The 19,667-nt window shown below is 46.2% G+C and overlaps 1 protein-coding gene across 2 annotated transcripts in view; it reads right to left on the bottom strand.

Moving 5' to 3' along the window:
• C1QTNF12 (C1q and TNF related 12) overlaps window positions 1-19,667 on the bottom strand; it is a 43,850-nt gene that overhangs the window by 18,989 nt on the left and 5,194 nt on the right. The window contains exons 2-4 of one of the 2 annotated variants that reach the window (XM_034753613.1): window positions 6,985-7,104; window positions 5,335-5,446; window positions 3,876-4,057 (exon numbers count right to left, since the gene is read on the bottom strand). In XM_034753613.1, coding sequence (XP_034609504.1) covers window positions 3,876-4,057; window positions 5,335-5,446; window positions 6,985-7,104 — 414 coding nt within the window. The remainder of the gene's footprint in view (window positions 1-3,875; window positions 4,058-5,334; window positions 5,447-6,984; window positions 7,105-19,667) is intronic. The other variant, XM_034753614.1, reaches the window with a different exon arrangement.

The following is a 19,667-nucleotide window of genomic DNA, read 5'->3' as shown; positions in this document are numbered from 1 at the left end:
GGCAAATGTATGGGCATGCTGGTATTTGTATGAAGAGCTGCTGTGTGGTAGAAGGGTTGACCCGATTGAAACATGCATTGGAGTTGGTCATTTTAAATCCTTGGCGGAGCATACAGAGCCTGCGAGGTCTTCTTATTGTTTCTAAACAGAAAGGAAATAAAAACCGATTGAAATAAAAATCATTCACCGCATTTCTCTAGTGCGAGTCACTTGTATTTCCTAGATCTCAAAGCACTTTACTCTCTCTGATGCTGGTTTTATATCAACGCTGCCCTTTGACAGAGTGACGCCTGAACTATACTGCTGAAAGTGAGAGGAGAGTCAGCCCCCGTGTGTGTAGGTAGAACTGTGCCTGGGAGTTTCTCCATTCCTTTCTCATTAAAGCAATTAAACTAACAGAAGAAGCAACTTAATTCCAAAACCAATGGCTGAATTTGGAAGGCAATTGCAGGCACCAGTAAATTACTGCTGTTAAAACATTCCTGTTTTTTCATGTCCTCTGCGGCTTTGTTACTCTTTGTGGGGGGAAACAGACAATACGGAATGTTGGGAAGGAAGAGGACTCATTGGACAGTATGCTTCAGCAAACGCCACACCAATTATAACTCCCTGCTGAGTTCGCTGCCTGACATTAGCACGACTCATTTCACAGCTGCCATAATTGCTGCCAGGAGTAATCCGCGAGAAATTTGCAACTTGCTCTCAGTTAATTTCAACAAGCAGCCCCAAAGCATGTAAATAACAAGCTAGTGCCAGCCCTCCTCTGCAATCCAAGCTCAGGTTCTCTTTCCCGCTGTCCACACCCACTGTGTAATTTACTTGCTGGTGGGAACAGGGAATCAAGCATCGTAGGATTAAGGCGTGGGCTGGGTGCTGCCCGATGGAAAGATTTTATTTTTAAAAATTAAATTGACAGATACTTAGAATAAGAACAAGAAACTAGTGTGTGAAGCAATCACAGCAAAGCACTGCAAGCCCTCTGACCGCCTAGCCAGTGTTAAGATTCAGCTGTCAGAATGAGTTTAGCCTGACCGCAAAACATGAGAGATACCAGGATTCCTCCTGGATCTACCCAAGGCTTCTCATCACAGGGAGCACCCTCTTAGCCTTGGTGAGTCTGGCATCACTCCAGCGATGTTCCCTGGACCTCAGTCAAACCAGATGTAAAGCCGAAATTTCACTGCACACTACAAGCTGTGCCTGATCTAAGCTTCCCCTGTGCAAAATACATTACCCAGCAATGCATCCAGAGGAGACAATGGTCTTGGGAGAGCGGAGTGCTTGGAGCATTGTAGACAGGATGCTCAGAGGGAGGGGAAGAAAAACCACCCTCTCATCTCAGATGCTGTAGGACCGAGGGCACTGTAAGAGCACCAGCAGGTGTGTGTGTGTGTGTGTGTGTGAGGGGAGAGGATATAGTAAGACCGGGGAATATCACTGGGGAATAACTATAGTACAGAGGGATGGGACTTATGAAGTCTCTGCCTCGGGGAGAAGAAAGCTTTGCTGCCCTTTGAACATACCCCAGGTCAGGAGAATGGAGGCTCCAGTCTCGGAGACTTTAGAACAGCTAGGTCCTGATCCAACGCCCAGTGAAACCAATGGGAGTCTTTCCATGACCTTCAAAGGGCTTTGGGTCAGGAGCGGAGTTGCTACCTCCCCACTTTAATTGGGGAAGCGTCAAACCCTTGAGATCTTAGCTCTATGAAATCAGTGACGACAGGCTTCCTTCCTCTCACCCCGATTGCCCCAGAGATGATGCTCTCCTCACAGCAGGCGTGTCCGCCACCACCAAGAGCCGTACCTTAGAGCCGTGGCTCTCAGCCTTTCCCGACAGCTGTACCCCTTTCAGGCGTCTGATTTGTCTTGCGTACCCCCAAGTTTCATCGAACTTAAAAACCACTCGCTTGCAAAAATCAGACATAAAAATACAAAAAGTGTCACAGCCACACTGTTCCTGCAAATTGCTCCCTTTCTCATTTGACCATAGAATTTAAAATAAATCCATTGGAATATAAATATTGTACTTACATTTCAGTGTCTAGTCTATAGAGCCGTATAAACAAGTCATTGTCTGTATAAAATTTTAGTTTGTACTGACTTCGCTAGTGCTTTTTATGTAGCCTGTTGTAAAACTAGGCAAATATCTACACGAGTTGATGTACCCCCATCTGCATACCTCAGGGGTGCACGTACCCCTGGTTGAGAGACACGGCCTTAGAGCACAAGCTAAAACCAGGCACTTCTTGTCCAGTTGCTGAAATGGAGCATTGGCACACAGAGGCCCATCTGACCTGCCAGCCCTCCCACATCAGCTCTGGGGCCAGGAGTAATCAGACTTGATGATAAGGCGGCTTGGGAAGCCCCAGCCCACACACTGATTGCTAAGAGGTCTATTCACATTCTCACTCCTAATTAACGAGGCAGCACATCTCTCTTGCTGCTTCAAGTACAACCTTGCTCCTGTGCCAGCACCTACAGAAAATCTGGGCAGCTGTCTCACCCTGCCTCAGAAATCACCACTGCAGGTCTGCAAACTGTGTCCCTAACCCTGAAGCCTTGAAGAGTCTCATTAGCTATGGGACTACTCAACTGAATAAGATCTGTTGGATAGGCCCCTTCATAGATAGAAGTCTGTACAGCTGCCATGGAAATGCAGCCACTTCTGGGGTGCAGCACAGTCGCTAATTAACAGCATGAACACACCTGACTGTTGACTGAGTAACTGATGGCAACCAGCAGCCCTACTTGGTGCCAGTTAAGACACTTTAAGATCTCGGTCGGGCTCTGGAAAATTACTCTAAAAATGGCGTCATGGAACTACATGTCCATTGTGCCTGCATCAAGTTTGCCCAATAGTAATAATGAGAATAATTAACACTCACTCCCTCCTTTGCAGCTAACACGCACGCTTTACATTACCCTTCCATTTACAAATAATTTATAAAGGATGTTTTAATACATGGGTAATCATTGCCAACAGGTTGCTTATAACCATGGTTTAAAACCGTTAATAGCACCTCCTACTGACATCGATAACATGCTGTTCATATCGGTACTATCCTTATAACACTGATTAACCCTTTAGTGACCCTTTCTAAGTTTTTATAAATGGGAGCTTAGTCTAAAGTGTGACCCATCTAACAGACAACGTCAAATGCTGATTTTTGTAACTGCTGGAGCCATATATTCACACCAGGGGCCTGGAAGGCCCAGGAGGGTTCTTGCTGCCATTTTGGGCTTGCCTACACAAGAAAATTATTCCAGGATAGGGTAAAATGTGAATGTAAAATGGAACAGATATTCCTGATTAACGAATTTGGAAAAAGGCACTTTCATTCTGGAATAAGAGTGTCCACACATGGAGTTAGTCTGGAATAGCTAGTCTTAAATAACTCCATGTGCAGACAAACTCTTATAACAACTACTGGAAAGCAATCAAAGACTACAGTGATGAGCAGGGTATAAGAACCTAGATACAATAGAACAGTACAGAATTAGCTGTAATAAAGATTCTACAATGGGGACCTAACTGACAACTGTTTGGACATAGGAGGTGAGGAAGGGGAGGAGTTTTAGGATCAAAGTAGGCACTCGGGAAGCAGATATAGTGCTCGCTCTTGTTCGCTATGAAGTCAATGACAAAACTCCCCATTAATTTCAATAGGGGTAGAATTGGCCAGGGTGGGTGAGAAGATGCCACTTCTCCCAACCATGACCAGCTGTTAATAAGGCAAGTGCTCACTTCCAGCAGCCAGGCCGGAGATGGGTTCCTGGGATCAGCTCTCCCTTTCTCCTTAAGAGCCCTATGGGTGAAAGGCATCACAGAAGAGCTCAGCAGGACAGAGCAAGTGCAGGCTGTGACATTGGCTCACCGACTGGAAGTTCTGAAGTTCGACCAGGGTCTTCTTGTCCACAATGACCTGCCCTTTCAGTTTGCAGTGGAACGCTTCCTCCACCCGTTTGTAGGGCGAGGTCTCCTCCAGTGACAGCAGGAGCGGGGGCAGTTGGCTGGGATGGGCTGAGCTAGCTAGAGACGCCCGCCGTTCAATGGTTTCTGAAGAGAAAAGAGATCGCATGGGAGGCCAGCTTGGATTTGGACAGAGCAATCCAAGCAGCAGCGGGGAGCATTTTTCTAATTTACACAATTTTAATAAAAACTTGGTTTTTTAATATTTATTTACACTGAAGCACTTGTATGCTGGCAGCCAATGATATTCAGACATATCTGCAAAGCCATCTCATTGTCCCTCCTTCAAATCCCCCCTTAAAACTCTCCTTTATCATGATGCCTACAAAAAAAAATTGACAATGGCTAGGAAGCTGGTTTGCTGAGACCACTGCCTGGCATGGTCTTATTTTCTTGTGCTCCCCCATCAATCCTGTCTTATACGTCGATTATAAACTCTTTGGAGCAGGACCATCTTTTTGTTCTGTACAGCATCTACCACAATGGGGTCCTAGGTGTTACTGCAATACAAATAATAAGTAAGAAGAAGAGGCCCTAACTTGGCCAGTATAAACAGACCTGCTACATCCTCTAGTCCATACATTGTTCCCTACGCGTGTTCTCCAAAACTTTCTCCAGTCCTAATTTAAATGACCCAGTTGAAGGAACTCCCACCACTCTCCGTGGAACAGACCATTTCAGTCTAAAAGATCTCACTCGGGAACTTTATTGCAGTTGCTCTGCCTAAAAAGGTACATACTTAGCTCTGTGTTGCCAACTCTCATGAGTCTATCGCCAATCTCGCAATGTTTGGGGTTGTTCCTGAAGCGCCAGTTCCTGGCCTTCTTGGAATCATGGGGAAATCTGCGCCTTCCTTTTTGATAAACAAGTATGTTTCTAGCCCTCATGGTTGCAGGGATAAAACTTGAAAATGTGACCCCACTGCACCCTGATGCTTCCAAATCCAGAAGGTGAATAAAAAATGTCCACAATCTGCCCCCGCCCCCAGCCTTATGATGTTTACACCTGTCTCCTGATTTCTGAATACTTGTCATTGGCAATATTGTTCATTCCGTCCTGTTACACTTAACTGGACCATCCTAAGCCATTCCTCTCCCCAGTATCATTGATGGGAAGAGGGGGGGGAAAGGTTGACCGACTTAGGCCCAGATCCTGCAACCTTCTGCACACAAGCTGAGCCGGGCACCTGCCCAGAGCCCCATTGGCTTTGTGAACTCAAATCAATGGGATTTAAGCACATGCTTAAGCACTGTGCTGAAACGGGGCCTTAACGAGAGGAGATCCCTCTAACCTGGGACTCGGCTGTAGATGCCACATTTGCGAGCAAGAAGGAGAAACAGACATGCGGCTCCAAGCGCCTTTACCTTTTAGTATCTCCTTGAACTCCTGCAGCAGGACTTCCTGGGTGACTTCGGCCCCCGGTGCTCCTGGAGGTCCTTGGGGGCCCGGCGGCCCTGGGGGCCCAACAAGGCCACGCTAAGGAAGGAGCCAAAAGAAGACAATGGGAATCCGATCCAGGCAGTAACTCAGCAACACACCAAAGGCCCCCTTGAAATGAAGAGCTACATCCTGCAAAGCTATCAGTCACCTGAGTAGACCTTCACCACAGGTTCAACAAAAGGTCTGGTGTGGCACCTCGGTCTCGTGCTGGCTTTCTGCCCAGCAGGTAATGCCACCCAGGGGTCTATTCACCTGAGTAGCAATGTGAGTAAGAGGCTGCAAGGCCAGGCCCTTACTTTGGGTCTCTGGGGACTGGGGGGGAACTTGGGTTTGCTGCTTCTGTTTTACCTTCCGGCATCACTGATGGTAGCATGTCACCAGCCTTTTGGGGGCTGGGTTTGTTAATTTCCATGTGCGCCACCTGCTGGCTCCCCGGAGCAGCAGCAGAGCCACCCTATTACATAGTTTAATAAAATCAACGAGGCTTGGCAGAATTTTTAATCTATTTCAATTTTTGCAGTTGTGGGAAATTATGGAGAGGGTCCGACCATAATTATTTAATGGCAGGAGATGTTGAGATCAAAAAGTCAAAGCTACCTAGTGGGCACCCCTGCTCCACTAACACCAGCACTACGATACGTTTCATACACGTTAAGGTGGGGCTGGTTCTCAAGTGGCATTTTTCTGACGGTGCCTATTTTGGTCACTATCGATGGAAATGTTTTTTTCCTCGATCTGTGTGTGGATGGTGAAATTGACGTTTACCGGCATTTACTGATAAAAATCAAATCCTTCCAAGCCTAAGACTATTGCAATGACGTAAGGATGGCATAAGTACGTGAGGCTGTGCATTTGGTGTGACTGTTGAGGATGTCAACTAGGGCTCCTGGAAAGGAGAAATAGCTACTCTGTACCCCGGAAGTGGGTCTCCATGTGAGACCTGGGTCCTAAACTGATTAACACATCAACCTTCCGAAATAATAAGAATACCCATCTCTTATCCAGCGCTTTTCATCAGTAGATCTCAAAACACTTTACCAAGGAGGTCAGTATCGTTATCCCCGTTTTACAGATGGGGAAACTGAGGCACTGAACAATAAAGAGACTTGCCCAAGCTCCCAAGAAGAGCAGTGGCCAAACCAGGAATAGAACCTAGGTCTCCTGACTGCCAGTCCAGTGCTCTATCCACTAGGTCATACTGCTATATCTTGTGCCTGTGGAGGCTAAAACACTTTCTTATGGATCCTTAATACCCGTCAGTTAAAGGGAAAGTCTCAGCACAAGAAATAGGTGATTTTAAAAGATTTGTTGAGAATAGCAGAACACATATATGGATACATAAACACACGCTCATGCATACAGACACAACTTTCACTTTACATTTATATAGCACATTTTGTCCTAGTTTCCCAAAATGCTTTACAAACTATAAATACATATAGCACCACTAAAATGCAGCCATCTCTGGGGTGGGAAGGCACACAGAAGCACCTTTTACAACAGCCGTATGAGGGGAAATTTTGGCCCAGGACACAGATATTTGTGATCCGGTGTTATATCTAGCGGTAACCTACTAATTTCTTGTCTCTCCCTTTGCATTTCCTTTTGGAGTTGTTGCCATCGTCCGGGCGATGTACAAATGAGATCCAGGTGCGCCGCGGATCTGTGATTCGAGGATCTGGAGATTCTAGAATCTAAAGAGAAACGAGAACAAAGATTGGATGTCATTGTGTGTCTTCATCCACTGACAAGAATCCTAAACTCAGACTGCGTGACTGTCTGGTATCCAACAGGAGCCCTAACGAATAAAGGGGGCCTGAACCAACCCCCTGGATCCAAACACCCTGAACTTTGTGGGACATTTATTTCGGAGATGGAGCTGAACTTGGCAGTTCAAGGCCTAGCCCCAATAAAGAGCAAGTCAGAACTTGAAGCTGGGATGGGTGAGGGGGCAGTTTTCGTTGTGGAAGGATGTAGGGCTGGCTGCAGAGGTCAAGAGGAAGGGTGGGGAAATGACTCCAGACCAGATCATAAGAGCAGAGAGGGAGCCTGCAGGCTGCAGCTTGCAGAAGCTGTGTTACGAAATGTTGGAATAAAAAAAAAAAAAAAATGTTAAACACAAGAAATTCCATTGCTTTAATGCAAAGAACAACGTGGGAGGAAGGTACAGAGTGTTGAGAGGCAGTGTGGTCCAGTGGTTAGGGCTGGACTGAGTCTCCAGAACCCTGGGTTAGCAGGAGAGGGTGCTGACCTTGGCTGGGTCCTTCTAGGATGGAGATAATAAGAAGAGTCCATTGGGACAACTGAAATAATTCTGACCACCAAGGCATGAATATTTCCTACTGAACTAGCACTTGTGGGGACTCCATGTGGTATAGTGAATCTCTAACATTGGCTTCTCTCTTAACCTCTGGAGATGGGGCTTCTCTGCTGTCTATACCTCACACCCACTGCACAATGAAGCAACTCGGGGAAGGCCCATTGCCACAAAAGCAACGTCAGGAGCAAACTGTATTGGCAGAGCTGGAAATGAGGAGCACAGTCTGCATAGCACCGGCCTGCAAGACACTCTCCCTTCTAGTCCTGGCTCAACATCCCTTTACATTCATGCACATCCACTGTGGAATCCGCATAGAGTTTCCCATATCAGGATCAAATCCCCCTGAGCCATAATGTGTCTAAAAGTCAACACTGGACATCAGAAAAGATAAAATCCCAGAGCGGAGCCCCTTGCTATTTAAAATAGCAACAATAGTTTGGGTTCATAAAGGGCATTTCCCCCATCGGTCTCCAAACACTGGGAGAGAGAGGTGACGTGACCTGACAAAAGTCACCCACCAGTCAGTGATGGCAATGGAACAACAACATCCTTCTGCCCCACAGTAATTGCGAGAAATCAAACACTCACTGCCAAGCCCATAGTGACCCACACCTAAGTAATCCACGTGTGCATAGATACAAAAGCCATGTCGCCTGTTCACATGTATACATGCACACATGCACAAATGTACATACATGCATGTGATATATACGAAAGGAGACTCGAGGAGCTCGGGTTGTTTAGCCTAACCAAACGAAGGCTGAGGGGGGATATGATTGCTCTCTTTAAATATATTAGAGGAATAAATACCAGGGAGGGAGAGGAATTATTTCAGCTCAGTACTAATGTGGACACGAGAACGAATGGATATAAACTGGCCGTGGGGAAGTTTAGGCTTGAAATTAGACGAAGGTTTCTGACCGTCAGAGAGGTGAAATATTGGAACAGCCTTCCGAGGGAAATGGTGGGGGCGAAGGACCTGTCTGACTTTAAGATTAAGCTAGATAAGTTTATGGAGAGAATGGTTTAATCGGATAACGTGATTTTAGTCAAATCAACAGCGTGCCATCGCTGGTAAATAGTATCAATGGCCAATGAGAGTCTGGCTGGAGAATCTTGCCTACATGCTCGGGGTTCTACTGATCGCCATATTTGGGGTCGGGAAGGAATTTTCCTCCAGGATAGATTGGCAGAGGCCCTGGAGGTTTTTCGCCTTCCTCCGCAGCATGGGGCGGGGGTCGCTAGCTGGAGGATTCTCTACTACTTGAAGTCTCTAAACCACAGGATTTGGGGTCTTCAACAGCAGAGTCAAGGGAAAGGGTTGGGACGGCTTTGTGGCCTGCGACATGCGGGAGGTCAGACTAGATGATCATAATGGTCCCTTCTGACCTTAAAGTCTATGAGTCTATATGCCTGCACAAATATGTATATGCACACACGTATGCAGAGGAATATGCATATACATGTAATGCGCACACACGCAATACAATACAAATGACATTTCACATTCCAATTGAATTTTCACTGGTGCCATCACAGGATCTGCTCCCTAAACTTTCCAACCAGCAATAGAGCTGGCTAGACCTGGCCCCTTGCCAGTCAAGCAGCCAGATAGGAGTCCAATAAAAGCCCACAGGTTTATTCAAGAATGACTGACCTGACCCCAATTTCCACCCATGTTTTACCAGTCCGTTGGTTTTGCTTTATGTCACGGAATCAAAGATGGCCTCGATGGATTGGCTTCAAAGAAACACAACAGCACATGGGGCCATGTACAGCCACTGCGTCACTTTCCCCCCCTCTCGTCTGGCTGGGAAGCTATGGCACTGCGGGAACACCAGAGATTTCAGCAACATGCAAATCATTTGTACTTGGCACCAAGTGACAAAGCTGAATGCTTATGGCTTTACCTGGTGCTGATAAGTAAATGGGCTTGGGGGAAATCACTGCTACGGTCCACCCCCAGGCAAGCCCTATTACACATGTGCATTCTTTTAGTGCTAACAAGGCTGAATTTAAAGAGACAGGGTCAGGCCTACAAAACTGTCCTGGTGCAGAATGTCTTCTGGATTCCAAATAGCGGTGCGTGTGTATATATGTGTATATTTATCAGTCTGTCACTGGGAAATTTTGTCAGCCGTGCCACTGTTCAGACAGGAGCTACACTGAAACAATGTTTTGTGCTACCTCTGCAGCAAGCAGTTAATAATCCTTGGCATCTGATCCTCCACTGCCATCCGCTTTGTGTCATTATTGACACCTGCACCAAGTGAGCATGACGTAGGTGTGAAATGCTACCGCTCTGATTTAGCGGCCACTTTGCCCAGGTGCAAATGTCGACACAAGGGGCCAAGTGGGGAAAATAAGGCCGTTAGCGTTTATATAGGGCTTTGTTGCAACCGTTTGCTAATTAATTCTCAGAAGACTTCTGTGAGATAGGCAGGTGGGGAAACAGGTTCATATTTTAGCCCCTGATTTATACCTGCCTCTGGAAATTTCCATTACTTGCATCTGAAGAAGTGAGGTTCTTACCCACGAAAGCTTATGCTCCCAATACTTCTGTTAGTCTTAAAGGTGCCACAGGACCCTCTGTTGCTTTTTACAGATTCAGACTAACACGGCTACCCCTCTGATTCTAGCCCGTTCTCCAGCCTAAAACAAACACTAATCCCTCCTAAACACTAGTGCCCATGCCATGTTCTTTCTGGGATGTGCTAGAATGTAGTGTCAAAAAGGAGAGGGCAAATTGATTGGGATGTGTTAATGTCTAGGTCCCTTACTAATCTGGGCTGGAGTGGGGAAGGGGACTCACCCCATTGTTTGGGACAGAAAGCTAACAGCAGGCTTCCAAGAACACCCACAACATTTTTGAGAGTCCAATACAAATAAAAAGCAATCAAAGACCTACCTGACAATCTCATTCTAGCCATATCACTAGAGGATTCATTGATGTCTGACATGTCAGTAGCATTACAGGAGTGGCTCTGTATCTGTACATAGGTATATAATTAGTTAACAGATACAGTGCCAGTAGATGGTGCTCAAGAACAAGTAGAAAAACAATGAGGAGTCCGGTGGCACCTTAAAGACTAACAGATTTATTTGGGCATAAGCTTTCATGGGTAAAAATCCCACTTCTTCAGATGCATGGAGAAGAAGAAGATGCGGACTAACACGGCTACCCCTCTGATACTAAGAACATTTAGCTCAGTTCCTGGGTTTTATAGGACCAACAGAATAAGTTGTGCATTGCAAATTGAGTTCCACCAAGCAGCTGTTTGCATGGCGCTCTTAACAAGCAGCGGATACAGTTTCCACCCTCTGGGCCATGGTTGGCATTTTGATCCTGGGCTAAAAATCACCCTCACAAGCCATAAATGTCATGCTGATGCGGATGAGGTTACTATGTGAAAGTTCTGAGGAGCACCCCAGGATGGTTGTTCTGTGTGCTATGGTCCTGAGCCCCAGGATGGTATCCTACTCGGCCTTCCTATGGCAGGATATGACATTCTGGTGGGAGTGGTTGGTTCCATGCAGAGTTACGGAGAGGTAGAGTCTATGGCCTTATTTGAAATGGTCCATCATCTTTTTTAACTTAAAAAAACCCCAGCAATGGTGTTTTGTTCGGAAAGATGCCAGGACTGACAGCCATGAACAATGAAGCCCGTTTATACGGCACAGAACATATACACTATGGGAAGTGACACAAGACTTCTCAGCAGCATAATACTCCCTGCCAACATGCCTCAGTCATGAATGGGAGGGATCACTTGGAGAGGCTAAAAGGGATCTTATCCATTGCCAGTTCCAATCCTGGATCCTTTATTCTAGGAAATGGGGTCTATCCTGGGGGAGGGTTTTGCAATTTGGCCCCTTGTCTCCTGGGAGCTAGAGTAAGACTTCCACGTTCATCTTGCAAAGGCTGCCTGCCCAACAGCCTTCAGAAGGCCTCACCTGTTGGTTGACATTCAGCTGACTTGGGATTGAACTTTTAGCTGCATTGTGAAAGGCTGGCCCGGTGGCCCATTTGTTACCAGTTTTCTAAGCTGTCCAATCCCCCGTCAAGAACAACTGGACGTTGACTTTCGAGGTCCCAATCCCTTCGCCTATCAGTCTGGCAAATTTCCATCACTGCGAGGAGGAGAAAATACAAGTCCATCTCGAGCCCCAATATTCTCAGCCCCCCTCAGAGCAAACTGACAGCCCAGAGATTAATGAGTCATGCCTTGGCATTTAGACTTGTTAATGAAAGAGCTGAAGAGAAGAAGTACTGGAAAGAATGCATCAAATCTGAAAAAAGTGCCTATTGTCGATCCTGGGAATTCATCCAAGAAGCGAGTGGTTTTGCGCTTTCTTCCCCCTTCCAACGAGGTGGAAGCCGGGGTGTGGACAAGGAAACCAGTAAAACACAGCAGTGAATTTAAAAGATATTAGACAGGACTCCTAGACCTGTAAGGGTCCATTTGAGTTTGAAACAAGTAAATAGCTATTTACTGTATCTAGTAGCAGATCGGACAACATAATGGAGAATGGGAAAGGGACAAATGGGAATTGGGAACAGGGAGAGGAAAGCAGAAGTGTCTCAATGTTTCAGAGTTAAAATCTTCCATTCAGGAAATGTTGCTTAGGGCAGGTCTACACTAGAAATGTACATCGGCAGAGTTGCACCAATGCAGCTGCGCCACTGTATTTGTCTGGTGTAGATGCTCTAAGCTGATGGGAGACAAGTCTCCCATTGGCTTAACAACTCCACCTCCATCAGAGGCAGTAGCGATGTCGCTGGGAAACGCTCTCCCGCCAATACAGCGCTGTCTACGTGGGTGTGTAGGTCAGTATAGTATTGATTATTCACACCCCTGAGCAACATAGTTACACTGAAATAATTTTGTAGTGTAGATCAGGCCTCAGTCTGTGTCTGTTAAGCACTGTGTACATTTGCAATGCTATATGCAGGGGTGGTACTGATCAAACATGCCAGCTTTACCCAGGGTAAATAGATATGGCTGCTTCAGTATCTGCAGTGTTCTTGCTCCCTATAGGAAATAGCTTGACCTTGGCAAAACATCCAGGTTTGCTCACTTCACCATCTCATTTAGCTGCCTAAAACCCAAAGAAGAGCTCGGTGGAGCTCGAAACCTTGTCTCTTTCACCAACAGATGTTGGTGCAATAAAAGATATTACCTCACCCGCCTTGTCTAATGCAACAAGCACTTTCTGGAGTACTAGCCCTGTGCATTCTTTTTAATAAGACTGTACATAACTGTCTTACATGTACCGATTGTTTTTCATCCTGAAGAATCCAGAAACACATTGCCAAGAATGCAGCCACCTCTGAGGAGGACAGCATTAGATGATTGGAATCCAGCACACTGCACAACAGCAGTAGAAGAGGGAAGCAGGGGATGGAAATTTTTGACTAAAGACATCAAGGCAAATCCTATCTTTATGTCCACCCTGAGAGAAGACCACATTTTGTAAGGTCTCATCTGAAAGACCCCTGAAAAGTAAACTGTCTGGAACTCAATTCATCTCCTTCGGAAGGATGACAGGTTGAGTCGAGTCTGATGGAATTCCATCTTGTGGTTATTAAGACTGGTGTTTCAAACCTGATGCATATCCAGAAAGCTATTCCCTCCAGGCATGAATCCTGGCACCCGGGTGCATCCATCCATTGATCAGAGGGATGATGTCACCACCACTCTTTTTATTTCAACATCCTGAGTCAATAGAAGATTTACAAACTGCTAGACAGCCATCAATCAGAAAGTGACAAATGTTTTGTGGAATTGAGGGGGGGGGAGGTAGTTTCTCAGAAAACCTTGGCACCAAATCCATGTTTCTATCTTCTCAACGAACGATTGCAGGGGATTGTCTGCTGGGGCATGATCCACAGACAGAATTCACTCCCACGGAATTGCTATATTCCGGCAGCCCACCTTCCCCCCAGGTAGACACTTGTAAAATAGCTGGTGTCTGTACTGTCAGCCAAAGTGTGGGCATCCGGCATCATTTTTCCATATTGTTCATGCATTCCACTGTCATCAGGTAATTAGTGTGAGAGTCACGGCTGCCAGGTACACTCCCCGGCATACTCAAGTTTAGCAGCCATCTTTGAAATGAGAGCAGGACTAACTATTCATAAGAGCTTGTTTATTCAGTGAACTTAGTCCTTTTCTCTGTTCGCAAATTATATATGAGCAGACTCTGATTTTTCAACCTGGCTTGCAGTTCAGTGGCATGCTGTATTTTAAGCCTATTAGCTCCTAGCAAACTGTTCATTCCAGCTACGCCTTCCACTATTTGCTATCGTGGCTGGAATGTTCAAAGAAGCCCAAGGGATTTAGGCACCAATAGGCCACCGAAAGTCAATGGGAGCTGGGTAGTTACATTGTGTAGCCCCTTTTGAAACAGGAGGAAGGAAAGCAGAGAGGCCCCGTGAAAACTTCTGGTCCATATCTTTTCACCAACTTCTATCTGCACAATTATTTGCCAAATTTTAACTTTCCGAGACCATGACCAAACAAACAATTTGCAGTTGTACAAATGAGCAGCTGCACTTTCCACTGACTTTGCTGGGTATTGCAGGCTCTTGGCCGGTGCTCTTTTCAAGAACGAATCAGGCCCACTAAAACCACGGGTCAGCCCAAGCGGCAATGAACCAGATGCAAATTTCCCTAATGTTTGGGGGCAGTGTTTAGAATGGAGCTTGTGCTTCCATCTAGTCTAAGAATAGGGACAAAGGTTGTATCTGAACTTCATGGCGTGGAAGGGGGTTCAGAGCTGAGATTCCAGTTCGAGCCCATCTCAGACACTGAATGGAGGCAGCATCTCTGAATCTTACTCTAGGCCGTGCCCAGCTGTTTGTGTGTTTATTAATTTTCTAGAGGTTAAAGTCTCCCAATGAAAGGGCTGGCAAGTGTCTGCCTGACATTCGGCCAAGGGAAACTGGTGCCTTTCTTCCCCCAGTGAGTGGGATTTGTGGGTCTGTGGTGCAGCTCATGCAGCAGAAGGAAATGGCCTATTAATAATTGTGCCTGGCTCAGGTGGTGTGGTACATTCCCTCAAGCCCGCATCAGAATAAAACAAGAGAGCGCCTGGATTCCAGTGGAAAGGAAGGCAGGATTATTTGGTCCCTGGTGGAAAGGGCCGGCTCATGTGGCAGAAGCTCAACAGTGTCACCTACAGGCTGGATCCTTAGGGATCAGAATACACTGGGCCATGCTAGCAAATAAGGGACCGACCCAAGGATGCCCATTAACTTCTTTGGGCTGCAGATCAGGTGCAAAGCCCTCTCCCTGCTGCTTAAATAATCAGCAGTCAGGCAGATGGTCCTGGGCTGACCCATCCATTGACAGTGAAGATGGATGACTGTCTTCAGCCCTCCACGTGCTGAACGGAAGTCAGCCAGAAAGCAGACACCCCACTGGAAAAAAAGCCCAGATGGCACATCCCATGAAAGAAACGACAAAGAAACCCTCCTGAAGTAAAAAACCATCGCGCCAGCAGCTTCCTTGAATTACAAATCCCTCTGTAAGGCAGCCATGGCACTCCCCAATTTCTCCAGCGCGAGGGTGATTGACGGTTAAAATGAATGTTCCATCCTTGTGGTATTATTATTTAATTACTATGGCATGCATGAGCAATCCTCAGAATAAGCATGCAAGCCTCTTTATTTTTCTTGGCAGAGGCAGGCTCCAGCAGCCAGAAAGAGCTTGCAGCCAACTCAGGTATCGCCCGGGACTGAGAGCGCTCTCTCTCAAAATCCAGGCAAAGCAAAGGCTGCTGCAGGAGATGGGTCCTGCATCATGGTTTGCTGTTTATAGGCCCAAAGCTGCCCCACTGGAGGTGGTGGGAGTTTTCTCCTTGACTTGGATGAAAATCGGATCCTAGGGGCCTGATCCAAAAGGTCTGTGGAAGTGTTTAGTGGACTTTGGATCAGACCTTTTGACATTACCTTGCAACCCAGATACAAAAGCGTTTCTGCTAGTGCATGAGAACCAGACTGTGAAACAGACAAGAAAGTAAAGCTCCGTCGTGGCCCTCATGGTAGATAAGAAATAGACTGAGCTGTAATTGGGTGACGGGATTCCCGCTGGCTCTCTACCTCTGGGACTGACTAATATAACCTGAGTAGCCCACTGTCACCACACAGGCCTTAAACTCTGGCCAGGCCTCACCCATCATGGAATGAACTGTCGTTAGCACTGCAGGTTGAATCACAGAATCATAGAAATGTAGGACTAGAAGGGACCTCAAAGCGGCAAAGATATGAACTTCCTGGAAGCTAAAGTGCATTTGGGATCCAGCTGGTTGGTGCAATTCTAAATGAAACCGACGAGTGTCATTTCGGCGTCCGTGCTGAGTGAGTGAAATGAAAAAAGTAAACCAACCACTTTACACAGTAGACAAGTAAACGGCATTAAATACATTCCCGCTCTGTTAATAACTTCACGTATCATTAGTAGCACAGGAAAGGATTGTGAGGGGCGGGAGAGACAATGTTTGTACAGTGGCAGTTCCCCTTTACTTTTGAACAAGCTAATGAATCCCACCAGGAATCACAGTGGTCAAAATTCTTCACTCCTTTGTCCCACTCGTCACTGCAGTCAAGTGTTTTACTCAATGAAGAACCACAGTATCATAGAATATCAGGGTTGGGAGGGACCTCAGAAGGTCATCTAGTCCAACCCCCTGCTCAAAGCAGGACCAATCCCCAGACAGATTTTTACATCAGATCCCTAAATGGCCCCCTCAAGGATTGAACTCACAACCGTGGGTTTAGCAGGCCAATGCTCAAACCACTGAGCTATCCCTCCCCCTGTATCTATGTATCTATCCTGCACACTCCCCTCTATGGTTTGTCTCACTCTTGTGATAAACTGAAGTACATTTAACATTCTTGGCTTAGGAAAACAACCCCTGCTCTCTTAATAAATTAACTAACCTTTGACTAGCCACAAATTGGGCCTGATCCTGCTATTGATGACACCAGTTTTACAGCAGTGTGAAGCCCCTGGACAGCAGTGGAGTTACTCCTGATTTACACTAGCAAGAGCATAATCAGGCCCATTGTATAATTAGTAACAAATGACTTACCCCAGTAACGTATTTCGTTTGGAACTAGTTAAAAATGACATATTGCTATTTTTTAGCCTGAAAAATCCCACGGCAGCTACTAATAACTCATGGTTACACACACTCTTGGTTATTAACGAGACGTAAAACCAAGGACCTGACCACATGTGGTTTTTAAGGATCTCATGAGAATTTTCACTACAGCAGAGGTGTTAAGCTCAGCCTCCTAGCCAAATCCCAACTGGAATTCCTCTCTAAAATGGCCCTCTCTTTTAATTGGAGGAATTCGTCTTCATTCCCCCACTCCAAAACTGTTGTGTTGCTCAGAAAGTTGCCTTAATCCACTTTGAGGGCATGCACCTGTCACCGTTACTCCCACAAGGAATCCCACTGAAGTCAGTAGGCCTATGCGCAGGAGTAAGTGCTACTCCAGGTGAAAAAAGGTGGCAGAGTTGGACTCTGAGCTAACTGTATTGAAGTGGCAGGTGACGCGATCCCTGAACTTGCAGGCGGAGCACGCGTTGGGAAAGGCGCTGTAGAAAGGGAAGAATTAGACAGTTTTGACAGAGCTGTACTACACTGTGCTCGTAGGATCCTAGCTCCTGAACAGAAATCCAAGTGAGGTCCTTTGGGAAATAAATCATATTAGCTCAAGAAAACCTTGCAGGCCGAAAGACCAAGTAAATCGAACTATTGCGTTGCTCTGAATTACTTGCTGAGGGCTGGGCTACGTTGGTAACACCATTCTAAGCGGACCTCGACTGGGTGAAGAACAACATGTATCCTCTTCTCTGTCACAGCTCCCAGCACACTGGGTCAGGCCTGGACAGTAATGAGTGGGTTCTACCCATGTCTGACAGACAGCTTTGGTTATACCCATAGAGCTTGCCATGCCAATAAAGTCCCCTTGAATTGAGTGCACAATCTCCCAAGTGAGGCCAACATGCAGATCTCATAACCAGAGGTGGTATGTGCTTTGTGCTACCCCAATGGACTGGCTATATGGAAGGACTGTTGGTTTTTGGACAGGATTCAAATAGAAAGGAAAGTAGCATAGAAGAAGTTTGGAGGGGGAGATTAAATGAGGTAAAGCCCAGGTAGACCTGGCCCTAGTTATTTTTCAGTAATGGGTGAATCTGTTCAGCTAAGACAAGAACTGAAGCAAACCTTCAACCAGAAACATTTAAAAAAAAAAATTGGTGAGTCTAGCGCCGGAAATCCGAAGTTCAGACCCTGCTAGCGGCCCCATGATGTTGGTCGCTACATTTGCTTTTGCTGGCTGCTGTGAAAGCTTGACTTGGGTTCTGCCATCACAAGGTTCCCCTGGATTCTTTTCTTCAGGTGGATCAAAATGAGGCTCCAGTAGCTAACAGTGTCCATGGGAAGGATCAAGGTCTAGTTTCTCATAGACCTACTGCCTGGAGCAGACTTTACATAGTTCATGAACCAATGGGTTCACTGGTTGTTCAAGGGATGGGGAAGAATGACCCATTACACACAAACCCCTCAGACCTTTGGAATTACCATCCAGGTGAATCTTATTAAATTTGCCATGGACAAACTAAGCTCCAAAGACTACTGGGAAGTTGGACAGAGTAACACACCTGCCCTTCAGCTTACATCTGCCCGTTCACCTTAGGCTGCAGCCAGTTCCGATTCCTATGACTGATGGAAGAAAAACTCCATTAGCACCAACCTCCATCCTTTTCCCACTCTTGGCTTCCCAAACCTTTAAGGGGAGCTGAGTGCAATGATAATTAGCTTTCTGCCTGCAGCACTGATCTTATCAGTTCCCACAAGATAAGCAGGTTCACGCCTAGGCGCTACCTCATTGGGGGACTGCCAAGGAAAGACCAAAGTGGTGAAGGAAGTGGTGCTGGTGGTGTTGAATGAGTGCCCAAAATAGCACTCAGGGGAGATGCAAAACCAGGTACCTCCTGCGCACTTCGTGACTATTAAAAAGATACATGGACACTTCTGGTACCGACTCCAACCAGGGTAAAAGTCTGCTTACCTCAAATCCTTCTCACAATGTCAGTGGGATACACAATATTCTCCTCATCCTACACTGCTGCTGCTGAACAGCAGAGGTGTTCAACCCCAGAGGTGGCTGCATCACAGTGATGAGCAGAATGTGACTCCTGCATGGGCCAAATCTGTAAGCGCTCCCATCTGAAAGGCCCTATTAGAAACAACCCCTTTCCTAGCCAGCTTGCTTCATGCACGCAGGGCAGTGCTTTAGCTGGATGCCAATGAGGGCAAAAAGAAGATGACTGATTGAACACTAACCTCTGTCAGGTAACATGCAGCCCAATGTCATTATTATTCACATGCATTGTGTGTGAAAATAACCTAGTCTGCTTTTAGTATAACCTGTTATTCTTGAGGTGGTCAGAATAGGCAGAAATTAGCTCACAAAAGGCTTCCGTTGCACCTAGCCCAATTGCCCAAGGAGATTTTTAAAACCATCAGACGGGACAACATGCCTAGCCAGGAGGTTGTGGTTTCAAGCCCAGTCATACCCGCGGCTGCAATATATCTACAATTCTTGTTTCCAGCAGTTGAATCTAATTACAGAACCAGCTGCGTTCAGGTATTTTTTTTAAAACCTTTTACAATAGATCCTGCCTAGAATTAAGGATTTAATAACAGATTCCTTCTGGGGGAAAAAATAGATCAGTTATTTGTTCTAATGTAAAGCCGTTATTTTGGGACAGGAGTTAGGAGAGGGGCACTAGACGTTTCAATGGCTTGGTAACAGGATAAAAAGCATTAACTTCCCTTGGCACCCAGTTCAGATCCAGCCCAGAGCAGCACTGGTCAATAAACTACCCCTTGATGTCTGTTTTGGCATTGACAGGT

This window comes from Trachemys scripta, chromosome 19, assembly GCF_013100865.1.
Source record: "Trachemys scripta elegans isolate TJP31775 chromosome 19, CAS_Tse_1.0, whole genome shotgun sequence".
Classification (NCBI taxonomy): domain Eukaryota; kingdom Metazoa; phylum Chordata; order Testudines; family Emydidae; genus Trachemys; species Trachemys scripta.
This window is presented reverse-complemented; position numbering and strand designations above follow the sequence as displayed.